Genomic DNA, 15,638 nt, shown 5'->3' with positions numbered 1-15,638 from the left:
TGCGCCATTTGCCCATGAGTCTGGTCTCTGGCGGACTTGATGTTGTTGCTGCTGGACGATTCCGAATGCTGTCATACATCAAGGCAGATGGCTCACTTTCAGTGGAGCGACAATTCGAGCATGAAATCTCGGCTATTCGTGTTGTGGCAGGCGGCGCGCTGCTGGCCCTCGCTCGCGGCATGTTCGGCATCACCGTTGTCAGGGCTGACACGCTGGAGGCTGTGCATCGAATTCAAGCGCCTGCTAACCGAATCATGGCAGCGACACCTTCTGGCCACCTCCTCGCTTGCTCCGACTTGCAGCAGCCGTTTGTGGCCGTTTACAGCTTGGAGCAGGTCGATGTGCATGCCAAGGCCTTGACTGATCGAGAGTATCAACAACAGTCACTGATTTCCGAGCCACATGTGGCAATGCTGGCTGCAGATGGCGCAAGCGGGGCGGGTGAGACTTTACCTGCATTTGCTGTTGGACGCGACGACCTTGGCTTTTACGACGCAGCGACGATGGCGCTTGTACACACTGTTGCGCTCAAGGAGCACCGGGCGAGTGCCCTGAACGTCAAAGCCGTCAGTTCCGACGGGCGGTTCATCATTGTTTGGTCCATGGCGCAGCCATTTATCGTTCTCGACGCTGTGCAACGCAAGATGTACAAGGACGTCATCACATTCCGCGAGATTAAGAATACTGTGGTACCCCCGAGGATGTTGTTCTCTCCAACAAACGACGCATTTGTTGTGGTGGACTGCATGAGCTCCATGCATGTTGTGGCCCTGCCCACATGCAAGTTGGTGTGTAGCCACTGCCCCAACGAGAAGGCGACGGCACACCCCAGCGCAAAGAGCTCCTGTGTGACGTGGCACCCACACTACCCTGAGGTTCGCCAGTTTGCCACGGGGTCTGATGACAAGACTGCATGCCTGTGGGAGCTGAAGGTCGACTCTGAAGGTGTCCTCACAGCGTGCGAGATGCTGAGAGCGTTTGGCGGGCACAAGGAGGCCGTGACGGCCGTGCAGCTGTGCACAACGACCAGCGATAATGGTGGCGATGATGCCGTTGTTCTTGCCACTTGTGACGGCAACACAATTGTCAAGTTGTGGAGATTGCAGCAAGAAGAGCACCCTTACGCGAGTATCAAGGTGCACAGCGGATATGCATCTTCTGTGTCGCTTGTGTGGTTGCCAAAGCAGCAGTTGCTGGCGTCTTGTGCGCAAGAACAGCATCTCCTGTTGTGGAACCTGGCCGGTGAGCTTGTGCGAGCAACCAACCTCAAGCCTGCGTGGGCATTTCTGCATCCGAGCTTGAAGTATGTTGTCGCTGAAGCTTATGGTGGCTTGCAGTTTCTCCACGCAGGCACGCTTGCACCTGTGTTTCGCGCATACGGGCATGACTTTGGTCTGGAAATCAATACGCGGAACAAACGTGTGCGAATGACGCCCGACGGGCGCTTCTTTGTTTCTTGGGCCATGGACGATGCCATCCTCGTGCATGACTTCTCGCATCTGACGTTGTGAGAGAGTTATGTGCGTGCGTGCGTGCGTGCGTGTGTGTGTGTGTGTGTGTGTGTGTGTGTGTGTGTGTGTGTGTGTGTGTGTGTGTGTGTGTGTGTGTGTGTGTGTGTGTGTGGAGGGGGGGGGGTGGAGTGGGGAGAGCTGGGGTGCCTGGTGCCCTTGTCAAATTGTTTCAAATTGTTACTCTCTCCACTTCGACTGGTTGGTCTGTTGAGAACTGAGAACACTAGAATATGGCGTTGGTTCCCTCCATTTGTGTGTGGGTGTGTGTGGGTGTGTGTGGGTGTGGGTGTGGGTGTGTGTGGGTGTGGGTGTGGGTGTGCAATGGCTTTCCCTTTGATAGAAGCCGTGCATCCATGAGTGGTTGTTGTGATGGAGGTGGCGTGACTGGCGAAAGGTGATGCAGTTGGTTGTACATACACGTTGGAGATGAACACGGGCAAAGCAAACAACACAAAAAAGGGGGCTGGAATGATGATGCTGGGTGACGCAACAACAAAACGGAGGGCAGAGCACAAGACATGAGCGCGCACACACGCATACACGCACAGATGCAGATGCAGATGCAACTGAAAGGGTGCAGGACGTGTTGTGCCAACAGTCATGTACAGCAGAAGAAGGGGAAAGGCACAGCAGGGTAATCGAATGATCCGTGGGCAGGAGTGAGGTGCCGTCAACAAGCGTTGAAATGTAGTTGCGATACGGCAAACAACATCGATACACTGGTCGATGACGAGCACAGACACGGCGTTGGCGGGAGGAATGCAGTGGACAAGGCCATCCACAGCAAGCAAGCACGCCTCCTGATGCTGGTCGTTGATGTTGCCGTTTGACGCAAGCAAGCCGCCAGCCCACTGCACTGCAATCGCTGCGTGTGGAGCTGGGTGGATGACAAGCGCCGTCGTCGTCGAGTGATCTGCTGGCTGGGACATTGTAGATGAGGTCGTTGCCTGCCTGTGAGGTCGCCTCCCGCACCACGAGTGCCAGCGAATGAATGTGCTTCGTGGGATGCAGGAGTGGATGAGGCCATTTCCAGCTGGCATGCTTCATCAGGCAGCTGTGTTGGTGGTCCTTGGATGAATCGAGGATAGTGGATAGAGTGTTGCAGTCGCCGATAAGGGCATTGTCCTTGCTTGCAACAAGGGATGATAGTCAGCGTCTAGATGAGGCCGTTTCTCGCTGGAACTGTGGTCGTTGCGCCGAACAGGGAGTGGGTGGAAGGGATCGATGATGGGCACAGATGCACGTCTCTGCGCACAGATCAAGTGATTGCTGTTGTTGGTGTTGTTGTAGGGCATTGCAACACCACCCATGCCACGTTGCCAATCCCTGTGGTTTGGGCACGTAGCTTGCTGCTTCAGCGTGTCACATGATGGTGCGCTGTGTCTATGAGGCGTCCTCGCCACTGGTTGATGGGCGCTCCTGCAGCATATGTGCTGCACTGGCACTGATGCAAGCATACCGTTCACGTCCATCATGCCCGTTGACTGACTTGAGCCCATCAGAGGGATGGATGGTGTTGATGTGTTGATGTGGAAGGGAAGGTGCCGACCTTCTTGTGTCAATCACAACTTTGATCCTCCCCAACAACCGCCACGCTTTCTCTTGCACAACACATGATCCTGCCACCACCATGGTGCACCTGTTTGTATCTGTGGCAAGAGCCATCAGTGCAGCAAACGAGGAAGAAGGCGAAGAAGAGCACAGATGGCGTCCACATTCATCCAAGCAAGCGGGCAACAGAGCGAGCAGGCAACAGAGCGAGCAAGCACTGGCTGGCTTGTTGCGGCAGTGTGGAGTGTGTGCGACAACACAAGAACTGCTGTGTACTGTGTTGTATTGTTTTGTCTTTTTGCTTTGTGCTGCAGGGCGGGAAAGTGCTTGCCAGAAACGCAAGGATTTTCCTTCTCTGTCAACACGGCAAGCAAAGAAGGAAGCAAACAGCGTAGTGCGTTCTGTTGATGTGAGCGCCACTTTTCGCCAACAAGAAGCAAAGGACAGAAAAAAGGACAGACAACAAACAAGCAAGCAAACACACTTGGATGGTTTGTGGATGCGATCACAAAGCAGGCCTTCCTCGCGTTCACGCAAGCCAGCAAGCAAGCAAGCACCTCGTCGTTGTGGTGCAACAATACAAGAGGGACACCTGCTGCGCGTGTATTATTGATTTGTTGCACAAGCAGTGGCAGCCACTCCACGATGCAGTGGGCAATGGAACCGTGCTCTTGGTGTCGCACACATGGCGGTTCAAGAAAACGACGCACGTGCTGGACGTGTTCAGCGTGCTGTTGCTTTGAGAGTTGGCACATGAAGAAGGAGCAGGCAGCGCAAGGTAACAGCAATGTGTGCGTAGAAAGACTGTGTGTTGCAAAACACTCTACTCACTCCACTGACTGCTCCCACCAACCACTGCCTTCGAATCCGATCTCACCACCTTTCCCCACCCCCCTGCTGCTACCATATCAGGAAGCGTCTGCCACAAGAACCGACCCCCTCCCGACTCCCATGCAAGCGCCTGCTCAACGCTCGACCTCCATGCGCACGCAATGTAAGCCGGCTGCAGTCACCTCCCTGTTCGTCACTTTTTTCCTCCTAAATCACACGCATGCAACACTCATGCACACGAACACAACCGCACACATGTGACAATGCCACCACCACCTGCAGTCATACAGCGTGGGCGACCGCAGGAGAGCAGACTGGGAATGAGCGTGGTTGAAGTGGGCGAGGAAGAGGACAAGGAGCTCGTGTACGGAGCAGAGGATATGGCAGAGAGGGTACATCCATCCACACCACACGCGACAGCGCCACCATAATGAACGCGGCACCACTCCTGCAACTACTATTTGGGAGCGGCATCAGGCCCATTCCCACCAGCATTGCCTGCGTCTGTACACGGGCCAGCAGTGACACCGTCTCTGACGCATGCCATGATGCCGACATTTGTCAACGACACCAATCATCACAAGCACATTGCCACCGCTGCAGCGGGATTGCAGAGCAGCCACCAAAATGTCAGGGTTGCCTGCAGCAACGATACAGCAACAGCAACAGCAACGACAGCAACGACGACAACAGCTGCGATGGCAGCAGAAGCAGCGGCAGCAGTAGGGCTTGTCCACCCTCCTTTCCGAACACGGTGCCGTTACCTCATGTCTGCGACGACTGCAGCGACAGCGCCACGGCCGTTCAGGGGCACCCTTTCTGTCGCCTACTCGCTTGACGGCATCACCATCGTCCTCATCGTCGTCTTCTTCACCACCGTCATCAACAACAACGACTGAAGCAGCAGCGGCGTCACCAGCGACAAACACTGTTGCACCACCAGTATCGCTCTCGGCATATGCAGCGCTTGCAGACAGAGAGTCCGGGGCGGAGAAGATTCACATGCTCGGCTGTCGGTAAGTAATACACGTACCAGTGTTGTGGTTGTGGAGTCCAGCGCATGCTCGATGACACGCGTCCTGTGTTCACTCACCCCTTTGTATTTGTGTGTGTGTGTGCGTGTGTGTGTGTGTGTGCGTGTGTGTGTGTGTGTGCGGGTGTGTATGTGTGCGTGCTTTTGTGTGTATGTGTGTGTGTGTGTGCACGCCTTAGACTGTGGCATCGAGGATTGGGCGGGCTTTTGAATCCAAGCGCGCTTCGGGGGCAGCAACGACGATGCTCGCAACCACTGACGGTTCGAAGTAGCAGACAGAAGGCTTTGCACTGCCCAGGTGTGTGTATGCACGTGTGTATGTGTATGCATGGGTGTGCGTGCATGTAGGTAGTTGTGTACATGAGTGCGTGTCTGTATGTATGTGTGTGGGAATCGCCGCGCATGTGTACGCATGCAGTTCGCCTTCTTTACTCTGTGACTCCCTCACTCCCTCACGTCCTCACGTCCTCTCCCGCGACGCACGCGCCTGCACTTGCATACAGCTACAGCGCATTCCATCCTGCGCCATACGACGGCACGGTGTACGTGGCAGACTCATCAACGCAGTCTTCCACCGGGGAACAGACAGAGGTATCTGGGGCACCAGCTGTGCAAGCTGTACAACGTCGAGGCAGAGCACGCCGTGCACCTCAGGGATGTGCCACAGCGACAAGACAGCGTGTCGTGTGGCCTGTTTGCGCTGGCTTACGCCACACTGCTGGCTGCTGGCCTGCATCCACTCGACTTGAACAGCGTCAGCATGACGGCACACCAGCTGCGCACGTGGTACTTGCAGTGCGTGGCTGATCGGGAGGCCGATGTTGCGGAGCTGCTGCTCATGAAGTTGTTACAAGAGGCACAACAACAACAACAACAACAACAACAACAACAACAACAACAACAACAACAACAACAACAACAACAACAACAACAACAACAACAACAACAATGACGACGACGACGACAACAACAACAACAACAACAACAACAACAACTCTGAGGCGCCACTCCACCAGCGACGCTGCCTACCTGTTCTGCAGAGGCAGCGGGCCCTCCACTTGCAGCCGACAAGAGAAGAGGATCGAATGGCCTTCTCTGCCACAAGCGGCGAGGTGGTTGTGGTGCATGACAGGAGCGATGGTGTGGAGGAGGAAGAGGAGGTGGTGGTGATCGGAGGTGCTGCGTTCGAAGAGGGTTTCGATGGCGGTGATGTGATCGACGTGGACGGACACAATTGTGATGATACGGGCGAGCCGCAGCAGCCACACTGGCCACAACAACAACAACAACAACAACAACAACAACAACAACAACAACAACAACAACAACAACAACAACAACAACAACAACAACAACAACAACAACAACAACAACAACAACAACACAACAACAACAACAACAACAGCAACAACAACAACAACAACAACAACAACAACAACAACAACAACAACAACAACAACAACAACAACAACAACAGCAACAACAACTGCAGCAGCCACACTTGCAACAGCAGTTGCAGTTGCTGCCACAAGTGCACCATACCGTCGCTCAGCATGTGTCGCTGAACAATCAATTTTTGCATCATCACAAGCAACTGCAGATACAGCAACAACACAACCACCAGCAGGTCCAGCAACAGCAGCACTCGGCATCGTGGCAGTTTGCACTGCACGATGCCCAAGGTGCCAAGAACAGACGCAGTCGGAGACAACGTCGCCAACAGCACAGGCGCCAGCAGCGGAGAGCACATCAACGTCGTCCGCATGCCCTTGAATGAGCAGTGTGGTCCCACCACTCCGGTCGCCGTGATGGAGACACACTCAGACGCACATACACACACGCACACACGCACACACGTATGCGCATAGACATTACCGTTGCCTCGACGACACAACAAGCTGTCCTCCCACCCTCTCGTCCACCACATCGCAAGGACCCAACCTCTGACATGTTCCTGCAGTATTGCTCTGTGTTTGCACCAGCTTTAGTTCTGTGGGCCTATCGTTCTTACTTTTGTGTGCTTGTGTGTCTGTGCGTGTGCGTGTGTGTGTCTGTGTCTGCGCGTGTCACATGTGCGACCGCTACTGCAGCTGCTGGACTGTCGTTCTGTGTCTTGTACCGTTGAAGATGAAGGCATGCCAAGTTGACGAGCAACCTTTGCTTGCGTGTACCCTGCAAATACAACGCCAACAAGGGCGCGATGTGCGCTCGCGTGCGCGTATGCCTTTTCTTTCTTCTTTTTTTTTTTTTTTCTGTGTTTTGTTTGCGCCATTGCACGAGTAAACAGCGAGAGGCAACAGGGAAAAGGTGTTGACATCGTGCACAGAAGCTTGTCCGAGCGATCTGCAAAATCTTGGGTGCTCTGATCAAGCGAATAGGTGTCTCTGTAGTGCAACGCGAAAATACACAGTAATAATGTTCAACCAAAAATGCCATGTGTATTCCACTGAGTTTAACAAGGCATTATGACAAGAACATGAACACACAAAATCACGTTTTGGGCTTTCCTGTTGGTTCTAGCACACCAAACAACGTCATCTTCTTTGTGCTCATGAACGTGACAAGCACCGCTGCTATGACCAACACCATGGAGAAAGCCCAGAATGGGGTGTACGCTGCGCACCACGCTTCATATGGGGTGGCAGACACACCTTCAAAGATCAGCCTGTCACACAGCATTGCCCCAGTCAAAATGAGTCAAACTGGCATCATTCGATAGCCCGCTCAACGGGCTATCGAATGCGTGCGTTTTCATACCGTGATCCTAAACACAACGGCATATATGAGGATAGTAAGACCCATCACCATCATAAGCAGTCTTCCGGACACCTCAATGCAATCAAGATAAAGCTGACGAAACTCGAGCTTTTGCGCGTGGTCACGAACCGGCAATGCTCACTTCGCAACCGTAGTTTAGCAATGGTCACCCGTAATATTTTTTTTAAAACCCAACTGGCAGGAAGTTCACATTCAAAAGGGAAAGCAGACACAAAAGGCAATGGCTCGATGTAAAACCAGGTGAACCGGGGAAACTCACAGAAACGCCCCAAGAAGGAAACCGCTGTCCCGCTCCTCGACGCTCACGAACGGTAAGCTTGTTTGTGAATTAAATGAAACACATTCGCAGAGTGGTGTTGGCTGCTCATTTTGTGAGTTGGCGAACACAGCGGCACGATGTCCACACCACACACGATTGGGCGAATGAGTGCACCGCAACTTCAGTCATGGCTTGAGGACCACGCTCTCAACACCGCCGAAGCCGGCAAATTGACTGATGTGTCTGGAGAGCAGCTCGTGAGCGTTGCACGAAGGGGCGAGACAGCGTTGCAATCGTCGTTTCAAGTTTCTGCAGTGTACGCTCAGTCATTGCTGGAAGCACTTCACCTGGGAGATAGCATCCATGGCGAGGACGCGACTCGTCATGCCTACAGTGAAGGAGATTGCCAAGATACACGAGAATTTCAACTCAAACAAGAAGTCCTGCAACAGTTTGACATTGTTGATGTTCAGCTTCCGGCCCGGTGGCGCCGTTGGCTGTTCAGCACATCAACACGACACAAACCAGTGACGCTACGAACGTCCCTGAAGGACACAGTGAAGAAGAACATCGTTCACATTGTGAAAGCCACCACAACGCCCAATCCGTACGTGTTTGCTTTGACAGCACTCGGGCTTTGTAAAGGCGGCTATGACCGGGTGCAGATTATGAAGAAAAACAAAGCGGCCGCGGAGGGCTTGGCCAAGCGAATCAAGCAAGTGGTCAAGTTTGGTGGCCCAATTCTTGTGTATTTTGAGAAGATTGAAGACGGGGAACGACTCATCGACGATGAAGCTGAAGAACTGCTGGAGGCTTCATTCTGTGCCTTTCGGCTCATTGGCGACTACAACAAGGATAGCAAGGCGAAAGCAATCCTCCACTTTTTGGGCTGTCACCAATTCAAGAAGGCCATTCATGAAGCCAAGCAGCGGTTGCTGGAGGCTGTCAGTTTCACTGCCATGGGTGCGATCTCCACGATGGTGAAAGAGCAAAGGACACCCGGATGGCTGAGCACACTTAGCAGCGTAGAGGCAGAGGATGCCGTGCAGTTTTGGATCAAGCACAACTTCCAGGAATCTGTTTCTGTCAGGAAGCTAGTGGATGCTATTGTCCTTTGGGTTCATGACGCTGACATGGGAGACAGTCACGGCAATGATGATGGCTGGCCAAACTCCGCAAAAGCAGTACGTGATGAGCAAGCGGTGTTCAGCTTCTTCAGTCGTCAGGACACAATCGAAACAACAACAATTCAGCGTTTTGCTCTGTTTGTCAAGGATTCGCCATCGATTGCGCACGCCGCAACAGCTGTCGTCGAGCGAATGGAGGATGCTAAACTCCGCAAAGCCCTGCGCAATGTGTTGGCGCCCGTGGACTTTGGTCGTGACCTCATCAAGCACCAGCGCGCGTTTGTGGAGGGCACGCGGCAGTGGGTGTTTGACGCCTTTGAGGAGTGGGCGATGTGCGAGGACGATAGGGTGGCGAAGAAAGCGAAACAGACTCGCCCACACAGCGACAAAGATAAAGGGCAGCGGCGCGTGTTCTGGGTGAAGGGGACAGGTGGACTTGGAAAGTCCGTCATCGCGGCACAGCTTATCAAGCGGTACGGCCAGGCAAGCACCAGCAAGCAGCCACTCATCGCCGCCCACTACTTCTGCAAGCACGACGCCACCAATCGCAACGACCCCCGCAAGGCGATCAACACCCTCGCCTTTCGGCTTGCGACGCAGCTGCCCGAGCTCAGGGAAGAGTACAAGGCTATTCTTCAAGGTGAAAACGAGGAGAGACGCAACAACTTTACGACACACGCGGATGGCAGTGAGGGCACCGTGGAAGATGCCTTCAACGTGGTACTCGCTGAGCCACTCAAGGCCGCGCTCGGCGAAGATTCAGGCGGCAAAGGCAGCGATGTCTTCATCCTGATTGACGCATTGGATGAGTTGCGTGCCGGCAACAGTCGCGCGCAGTTCCTGCGTCTGGTGGGCAAGCTGCTGCCATCACTGCCACCGTGTGTGCGAATTGTGGTGACGTCCCGCCCGGAGGAAGACATTCTGGCCTTGCTGAAGAACTTGAACCCATTCACCATCGACAAGCAGGATGAGCGGCAGCGCGAAGACCTGCAGTTGTGTGTGCGGAACATCATCATCAAGCAGAGCAGCCTGGGCAAGCTGAACCAGGACGAGCAAGAGGAGGTGGTGCAGATGGTCGTTGACCGGGCGGATGGCGTGTTTCTGGCGGTGCGGCTGATTGCTTGTGAAGTGGACAAAGCAGAGGGCAACACAAGGCATCCGCTCACTGTGGCCGATATACGACGACTGGTGGGCAAGGGCGGCAGCTTCATTGACGGCACGTACACGGAGACGCTCGACCGCATCCAGGCGCGAATCAAGGAGGCGGCGGGCGATGACGACGGTGTGCTGGCCGCGCTGCAAGGCACCCTGCATGACATGTTGGCGGTAATTGTGGCGTCGCTGCAGCCACTACGCGTGGACGATCTGCACGAGCTGTGCGGTGGTGGCCGGGTGCAGAGCAAGGCGCTGACGAAGCGGCTGCTGAGTGCGCTGTCGCTCCTCTTCTCCAGCAGCAGCAAGCATGACGTGGTTGAGCCCCTACACAAGACCGTCAACGACTTCCTCACTGACAAGCAGCGCGCTGGCCCTCACTTTGTGGACGAGCGTGAAGGCCACGCCATCCTTGCTCGCGCTTGCCTGCGCGTGTTGGAAGACAGAGGCCTGTTGTCACACGGCGACAAAGCAGCATCCTCAGCCGAGTTGGTGGAGGAGAAGGGTGCAGAGGAATCGGTGGTGGTGTATGCCATTGCATTTGGCCATCAACATCTTACGACGTGTGCAGAGGCAATGCAGGCGCAGGCGACATTTGAGATTGAAGGTTTGCAGCGTGCCTGTGAGGCGGCCCTTTGTTCATGGCAGGGAGCGTGGCTGCAGCCGCGCGGTAAAGCAGAGCTGACAAAGCAGGAGCTGGCGCTGGTGAAGGACGGGGCACTGCAGCAATCACAGCACGAGGCGACGAAGGCATTTGCACAGTGGCTGCTGCTGCAGACGTACACGCTTGGGCGCACGAAGCCGCTGGTGGCTGAACTTGCGGCTTTGGTGGCAGCAACAGATGAGATCAAAGACAGAGAGGCCCTCCACGCAATGCTCGACGACGTCAGGCGCATGTACGGCACACATTGGGCGTCGGAGGAAGACATTCGCACAGGAATTGCCCAATCATGTGCGAACCTGCCGCTGAGGAGCAGCTTGGCTGCTTCGCCTGCAATAGCCTTGCTGTGGACGGTTTCGTCACAACCACAACCACTGATGACCATCCCGCCGATACTGACGCAAGACCCGTGCCTGATGCAACTAAAGGGGCACACAGGCTATGTCACATCTGTTTCGTTCAGCGCTGATGGCAAGCGCCTCGTGTCTGGCAGCTGGGACAAGACGGTGCGCGTTTGGGATGCCTCCACGGGCCAGGAGCTTGCTCGGTGCATCGGGCACACAGATTGGGTCACCTCAGTGGTGTTTACACCTGATAACAAACACATCATGTCTGTCAGCGATGACAAGACAGTGCGCACTTGGGACAGTGATACAACCGATGAGTTGATATTGCGTCGCATGCAAACAGAAGAGTTGGGCCAAAGAGCAGCGGTGAGCGCTAATGGCAAGTATGTGAGAACCGGAATTTGGGCGGAGCGATTTCGGGCTGGCAACCACAATACACCAAACTCCAGTGCCACCTCAGCTTCAGTCAGCCCGGACGGTCAACGAATCGTGTCTGGGTGCGCTGACAACACGGTGCGTGTCTGGGATGCTCACACAGGACACAAGCTCGCTCAGTGGAACGGCCACACGGCTAGCATTAGCTCAGTAGCATTCAGTGATGATGGGAAACTCATCGCGTCTGGGAGCCAGGACATGACGGTTCGGATCTGGGACGCTGGCACGGGTAACTTGTTAGCTCAATGCGATGGTCACTTGGGTGATGTCAACTCCGTGACCTTCAGTGCGGATGGGACGCGGATCGCGTCTGGGAGTGACGACAAGACAGTGCGCATTTGGAACGCTAAAACTGGACAGGAGATGGCAACGTACATTGGGCACGCAGACAACGTCACCTCAGTGACGTTCAGCCCCGATGGCAAGCGTATCGTGTCTGGGAGCATCGACAGCACCGTGCGCATCTGGGACGCTGGGGTGCGCCAGACACTGGCACAGTGTCACGGGCACACGAATGATGTCTACTCCGTGGCGTTTAGCCCCGATGACAAGCGCATCGTGTCTGGGAGCCATGACAAGACCGTGCGTGTCTGGGATGCTGAAACAGGTCAGGAACTAGCACAGTGCAATGGACACACTAACAGCGTCACCTCAGTTTCGTTCAGCCCCACTGGCACGCGTATCGTGTCTGGGAGCAAGGACAAGACAGTACGCATCTGGAACACGGACACGGGCGAGGAGCTGGCTCGGTACAGCGGGCACACAGGGAAAGTCAGGTCGGTGGCGTTAAGTCGTGATGGCAAGCTGATCGTGTCTGGGAGCGGCACCCCTTCGGCGCTCTTTACGAGGGGTGAAGACTATTCTGTGCGCATCTGGGACGTGACTACGGGGCAGCAGCTCACCAAGTGCGACGGCCACACGGATGTTGTCACCTCGGTTGCTTTCGGTCCAGATGGACAACACATTGTGTCCGGTAGTCGCGACAACACTGTGTGCATCTGGGACGTGACTACGGGGCAGCAGCTCACCAAGTGCGACGGCCACACGGATGTTGTCACCTCGGTTGCTTTCGGTCCTGATGGACGACGCATTGTGTCCGGTAGTCGCGACAACACTGTGTGCATCTGGGACGTGACTACGGGGCAGCAGCTCACCAAGTGCGACGGCCACACGGATGTTGTCACCTCGGTTGCTTTCGGTCCTGATGGACGACGCATTGTGTCTGGTAGCCACGACAAGACTGTGCGAGTCTGGGACTCAAGTACCGGGGAAGATCTGTGTGTGTACAGAGGTCATACAAGCACGGTCAGGTCAGCAGTGTTCTCCACTCTTGGTACTTTCATCGTGTCCGGAGGTTATGACAACACCGTGCGCATCTGGAACACTGAGAGAATGCCGTGAAGTGATGTTGTGTCATTTCTGCAAAATGCATGTGCTGGACGTTCTCTGTGCTCCTTGTGAAGCTGAGTGAACTTCCGTCGCGTTTGTGTTTTCATTGTCACAGATTGTTGACTTTGCATGCGTGAAGAGGAAGCGGGGTTCAGGTTACAATGTGACCATCCACGATGCTGTGTGTGACACCCTCCTCCCTCGTTACAAGCTTCTGTCTCATTGTGCCAACTTCAGTATGAAAGTTCAATCAGACTGCAGCGCAGGTGGTTGTTGTGTGTCTTGTTTCGATGTGATGTGATGTGACAATCGCCTAACAAAGTTCTTCAAGTGACTGCCTTTCCTGCTGTCCAGCTTGGTCATGAACACTGGCGGCATGATGGTGCGGAATGTTCGATCAGGCGAACAAGGAAGCGAGGACCTTGGGTGCAAGCGATTGGTCGCATGAAGTGAAACCTCCCTGTCTCACTCCCAAGATGACACGAGTGTGAGCTTTCACGAGGGCGCAATGTTTGATCATCACATGCAGTATCCAGGCAAGCACGCTGCACTTGCAGATACCACGCAACAAGAACAGCGAGGTTGCATTGCACTCAGTCGAAGAGTACAATTTGAAGACTTTCGCGTGCTTCATTGTAAGATTGTAAAGTCGCGGCAGTTGGAGATCATGCGGCAAAGAATACGTGGCCATCCGTCCCCCGCGCACAAACAGGTGCATGTCCTCGTGGAGCAGCTGCAACGTATGCGGGGATGCCGGCAATGCAACGTCCGCAAACGCCCGCATCGCCTCTGCGCGGTGAAGAGGGGGGGGGGAAGCGATAGTGCACTGTGCTGCCGTCTGTCGCCGCCACCAACGCAGGCTCCTCTTGCCTGGCAACAGACAGCGCGTCAATCGTTCAGTTTCAGCTTCGGATGGCCACGTTGCAGTTGCTGCTCTCCTCCCGCAGCGTCAGCACCAAGGTGCGTGTTGGCGAACAGACACCACATGCTGCTCTGTTCCAGCGTTTGCGTGCAGCATAGATCGTCACGCATGCACGCATGCACGCATCGAACACGATGTGTATGAGCGCGAGAGAGCTGCTGAGTTGAGTTGGCTGTGGATGGTGGTGTCATTACAAAAGCACTCGCGCTGCAAGAGAGTACTGAGAGTAATGGTCGCAGGAAGGTGCACGCACAGTGAACGTGAGATGGCTGCACTGCACAGTACAGTTGCGTGCACACATGTCTGAAAGAAAGCATGGCGACAAGAGAAAGGGTAACCAAACATGCTGCATGTCGATCTCACAAGACATGGTGGTTGCATCCACTGCCAAGCCAGTGCAGCGCGAAGAAAGGTTGCCATCCATGATGATGACGATGAAGGAAAGGGAAGTGAGCTGTGGCCATGTGCACGGAGTGCAGAAAAGAGGTGTCGTGACACTGCGCAAGTTGCCTTCACGGTTGTTGCTGCTATTCTGCTGTCAGCATGCGTCCTTGTTTGTACCACTGCCAGTGGTTATCGTCGTTCGGAAGGAAACGATGAGGTGGAAGAAGGTAGCAGCTGCAGCACACATTCGGAAGCACGCCGTCGTTGGCTGTCTGTGCGGGTGATGGCGGCCATGATGATGGGAGTAGCAGGAACTGACGCGGTGTGCAGTGTGGAAGCGACAGTGCTGTCTGTCCAAACCAAGCCAACGTGCGCGACAGCACAAAGCACACCAAACAAACCCCACTTCATGTTTTCTATTCTGCAGTCTGGCCAACTTGCGTGTGTTGCCAAAAGTGCCAGGGGTTTCCTTCTCTTGCAAAGCAAATCATCGCAGGGCAATTAAATTATTGCAAGTGAGGAAGGAGAGTGTTTGCGCAGAAGGAAACACAGCCAGCTCAAACTGGGAATCCTTTCCTTCCCTGGTGTATTGTTTTGTTTTTCTCTTGTGTGTTGTTGTGCTTTTTCTTTCTTCCACCTTCCTTGCTTCCATTCCCTGTCCTTCCTTTGGTGTCAACATGCGACCTCCTCCTTCTCCTCTCCCAGCTGCTGCTGCTGCTGCTGCTGTTGCTGTTCGCCCTCATCATCGCTGGGCGCTGTGCTTGCAGTTGCCACTGTTGTTCTTGTTGTTCTTGGCAGGCTTGTCGGTGGCTCGTGTCCACGGCAGCGGCTGCTTGAAGGATGCTGTGAGTGAGTGTGTGTGTGTGTGTGTGTGTGTGTGTGTGGGTGTGTGTGTGTGTGTGTGTGTGTGTGGGTGTGTGTGTGGGTGTGTGGGTGTGTGTGTGCTTTTTATGTTCTCGATTGGGTCCGGTTGTGGTGTTCTTGTTGTCCTTGTGTTTTGCTTCTTTGCCACAACGTGCCTTCTGCTCTGTTCATGGTTGCACTTGCAGCTGCCACTGACCCACACCTCCACACCACCACATCTCCACACCTCTCCACGTCCGTTTCACAACACCAAGGACCGCACGCTGTCCCCCTCCGTGGACACAACATTGAAGCAACTGGACACCACGCTCAAAGAGCATCGCGTGCCGTTTACCACTGGACAGTTGCGTCCACGGAAGCACTCCTTTCATCATGATTGATCTGCCATCGATCC

The 15,638-nt window shown here is 54.6% G+C and overlaps 5 protein-coding genes across 5 annotated transcripts; all 5 read left to right on the top strand.

The window, feature by feature from the left end:
• Positions 1–65: 65 nt before the first annotated feature.
• On the top strand, positions 66–1,511 carry PTSG_11151 (uncharacterized protein; the record flags this gene model as incomplete). Its single annotated transcript, XM_004987742.1, has 2 exons — positions 66–689; positions 885–1,511. 2 exons carry the CDS (start codon positions 66–68, stop codon positions 1,509–1,511), a joined length of 1,251 nt encoding a protein of 416 aa, XP_004987799.1.
• Positions 1,512–4,373: 2,862 nt separating this feature from the next.
• Positions 4,374–5,878, top strand: PTSG_11150 (uncharacterized protein; the record flags this gene model as incomplete). The annotated part of the gene is made up of 4 exons (XM_004987741.1): positions 4,374–4,615; positions 4,680–4,909; positions 5,120–5,187; positions 5,430–5,878. The coding sequence occupies exons 1-4, from the start codon at positions 4,439–4,441 to the stop codon at positions 5,876–5,878; spliced, it is 924 nt and encodes a 307-aa protein (XP_004987798.1). The 5' UTR covers positions 4,374–4,438.
• Positions 5,879–5,991: 113 nt separating this feature from the next.
• PTSG_11149 (uncharacterized protein) lies at positions 5,992–7,645 on the top strand (the record flags this gene model as incomplete). Its single annotated transcript, XM_004987740.1, has 4 exons — positions 5,992–6,132; positions 6,180–6,608; positions 6,795–6,885; positions 7,447–7,645. Exons 1-4 carry the CDS (start codon positions 6,012–6,014, stop codon positions 7,643–7,645), a joined length of 840 nt encoding a protein of 279 aa, XP_004987797.1. The 5' UTR covers positions 5,992–6,011.
• A 437-nt stretch (positions 7,646–8,082) lies between these two features.
• On the top strand, positions 8,083–13,215 carry PTSG_11148 (WD-40 repeat protein). The gene has a single exon (XM_004987739.1). It carries the CDS (start codon positions 8,101–8,103, stop codon positions 13,084–13,086), a length of 4,986 nt encoding a protein of 1,661 aa, XP_004987796.1. The 5' UTR covers positions 8,083–8,100; the 3' UTR covers positions 13,087–13,215.
• Positions 13,216–13,435: 220 nt separating this feature from the next.
• Positions 13,436–15,624, top strand: PTSG_11147 (uncharacterized protein; the record flags this gene model as incomplete). Its single annotated transcript, XM_004987738.1, has 6 exons — positions 13,436–13,456; positions 13,715–13,814; positions 13,934–14,034; positions 14,808–14,835; positions 15,086–15,225; positions 15,430–15,624. 6 exons carry the CDS (start codon positions 13,436–13,438, stop codon positions 15,622–15,624), a joined length of 585 nt encoding a protein of 194 aa, XP_004987795.1.
• Positions 15,625–15,638: the final 14 nt, after the last annotated feature.

Source organism: Salpingoeca rosetta, assembly GCF_000188695.1.
Source record: "Salpingoeca rosetta unplaced genomic scaffold supercont1.41, whole genome shotgun sequence".
Classification (NCBI taxonomy): Eukaryota; class Choanoflagellata; order Craspedida; family Salpingoecidae; genus Salpingoeca; species Salpingoeca rosetta.
Note: the sequence above shows the minus strand (reverse complement) of the source record. Positions and strands in the feature narration are given on the sequence as shown.

Bases quoted from the DNA above. Each gene is read 5' to 3' on its own strand.
- PTSG_11148 (XM_004987739.1), top strand. From the start codon at position 8,101: ATGTCCACACCACACACGATTGGGCGAATGAGTGCACCGCAACTTCAG.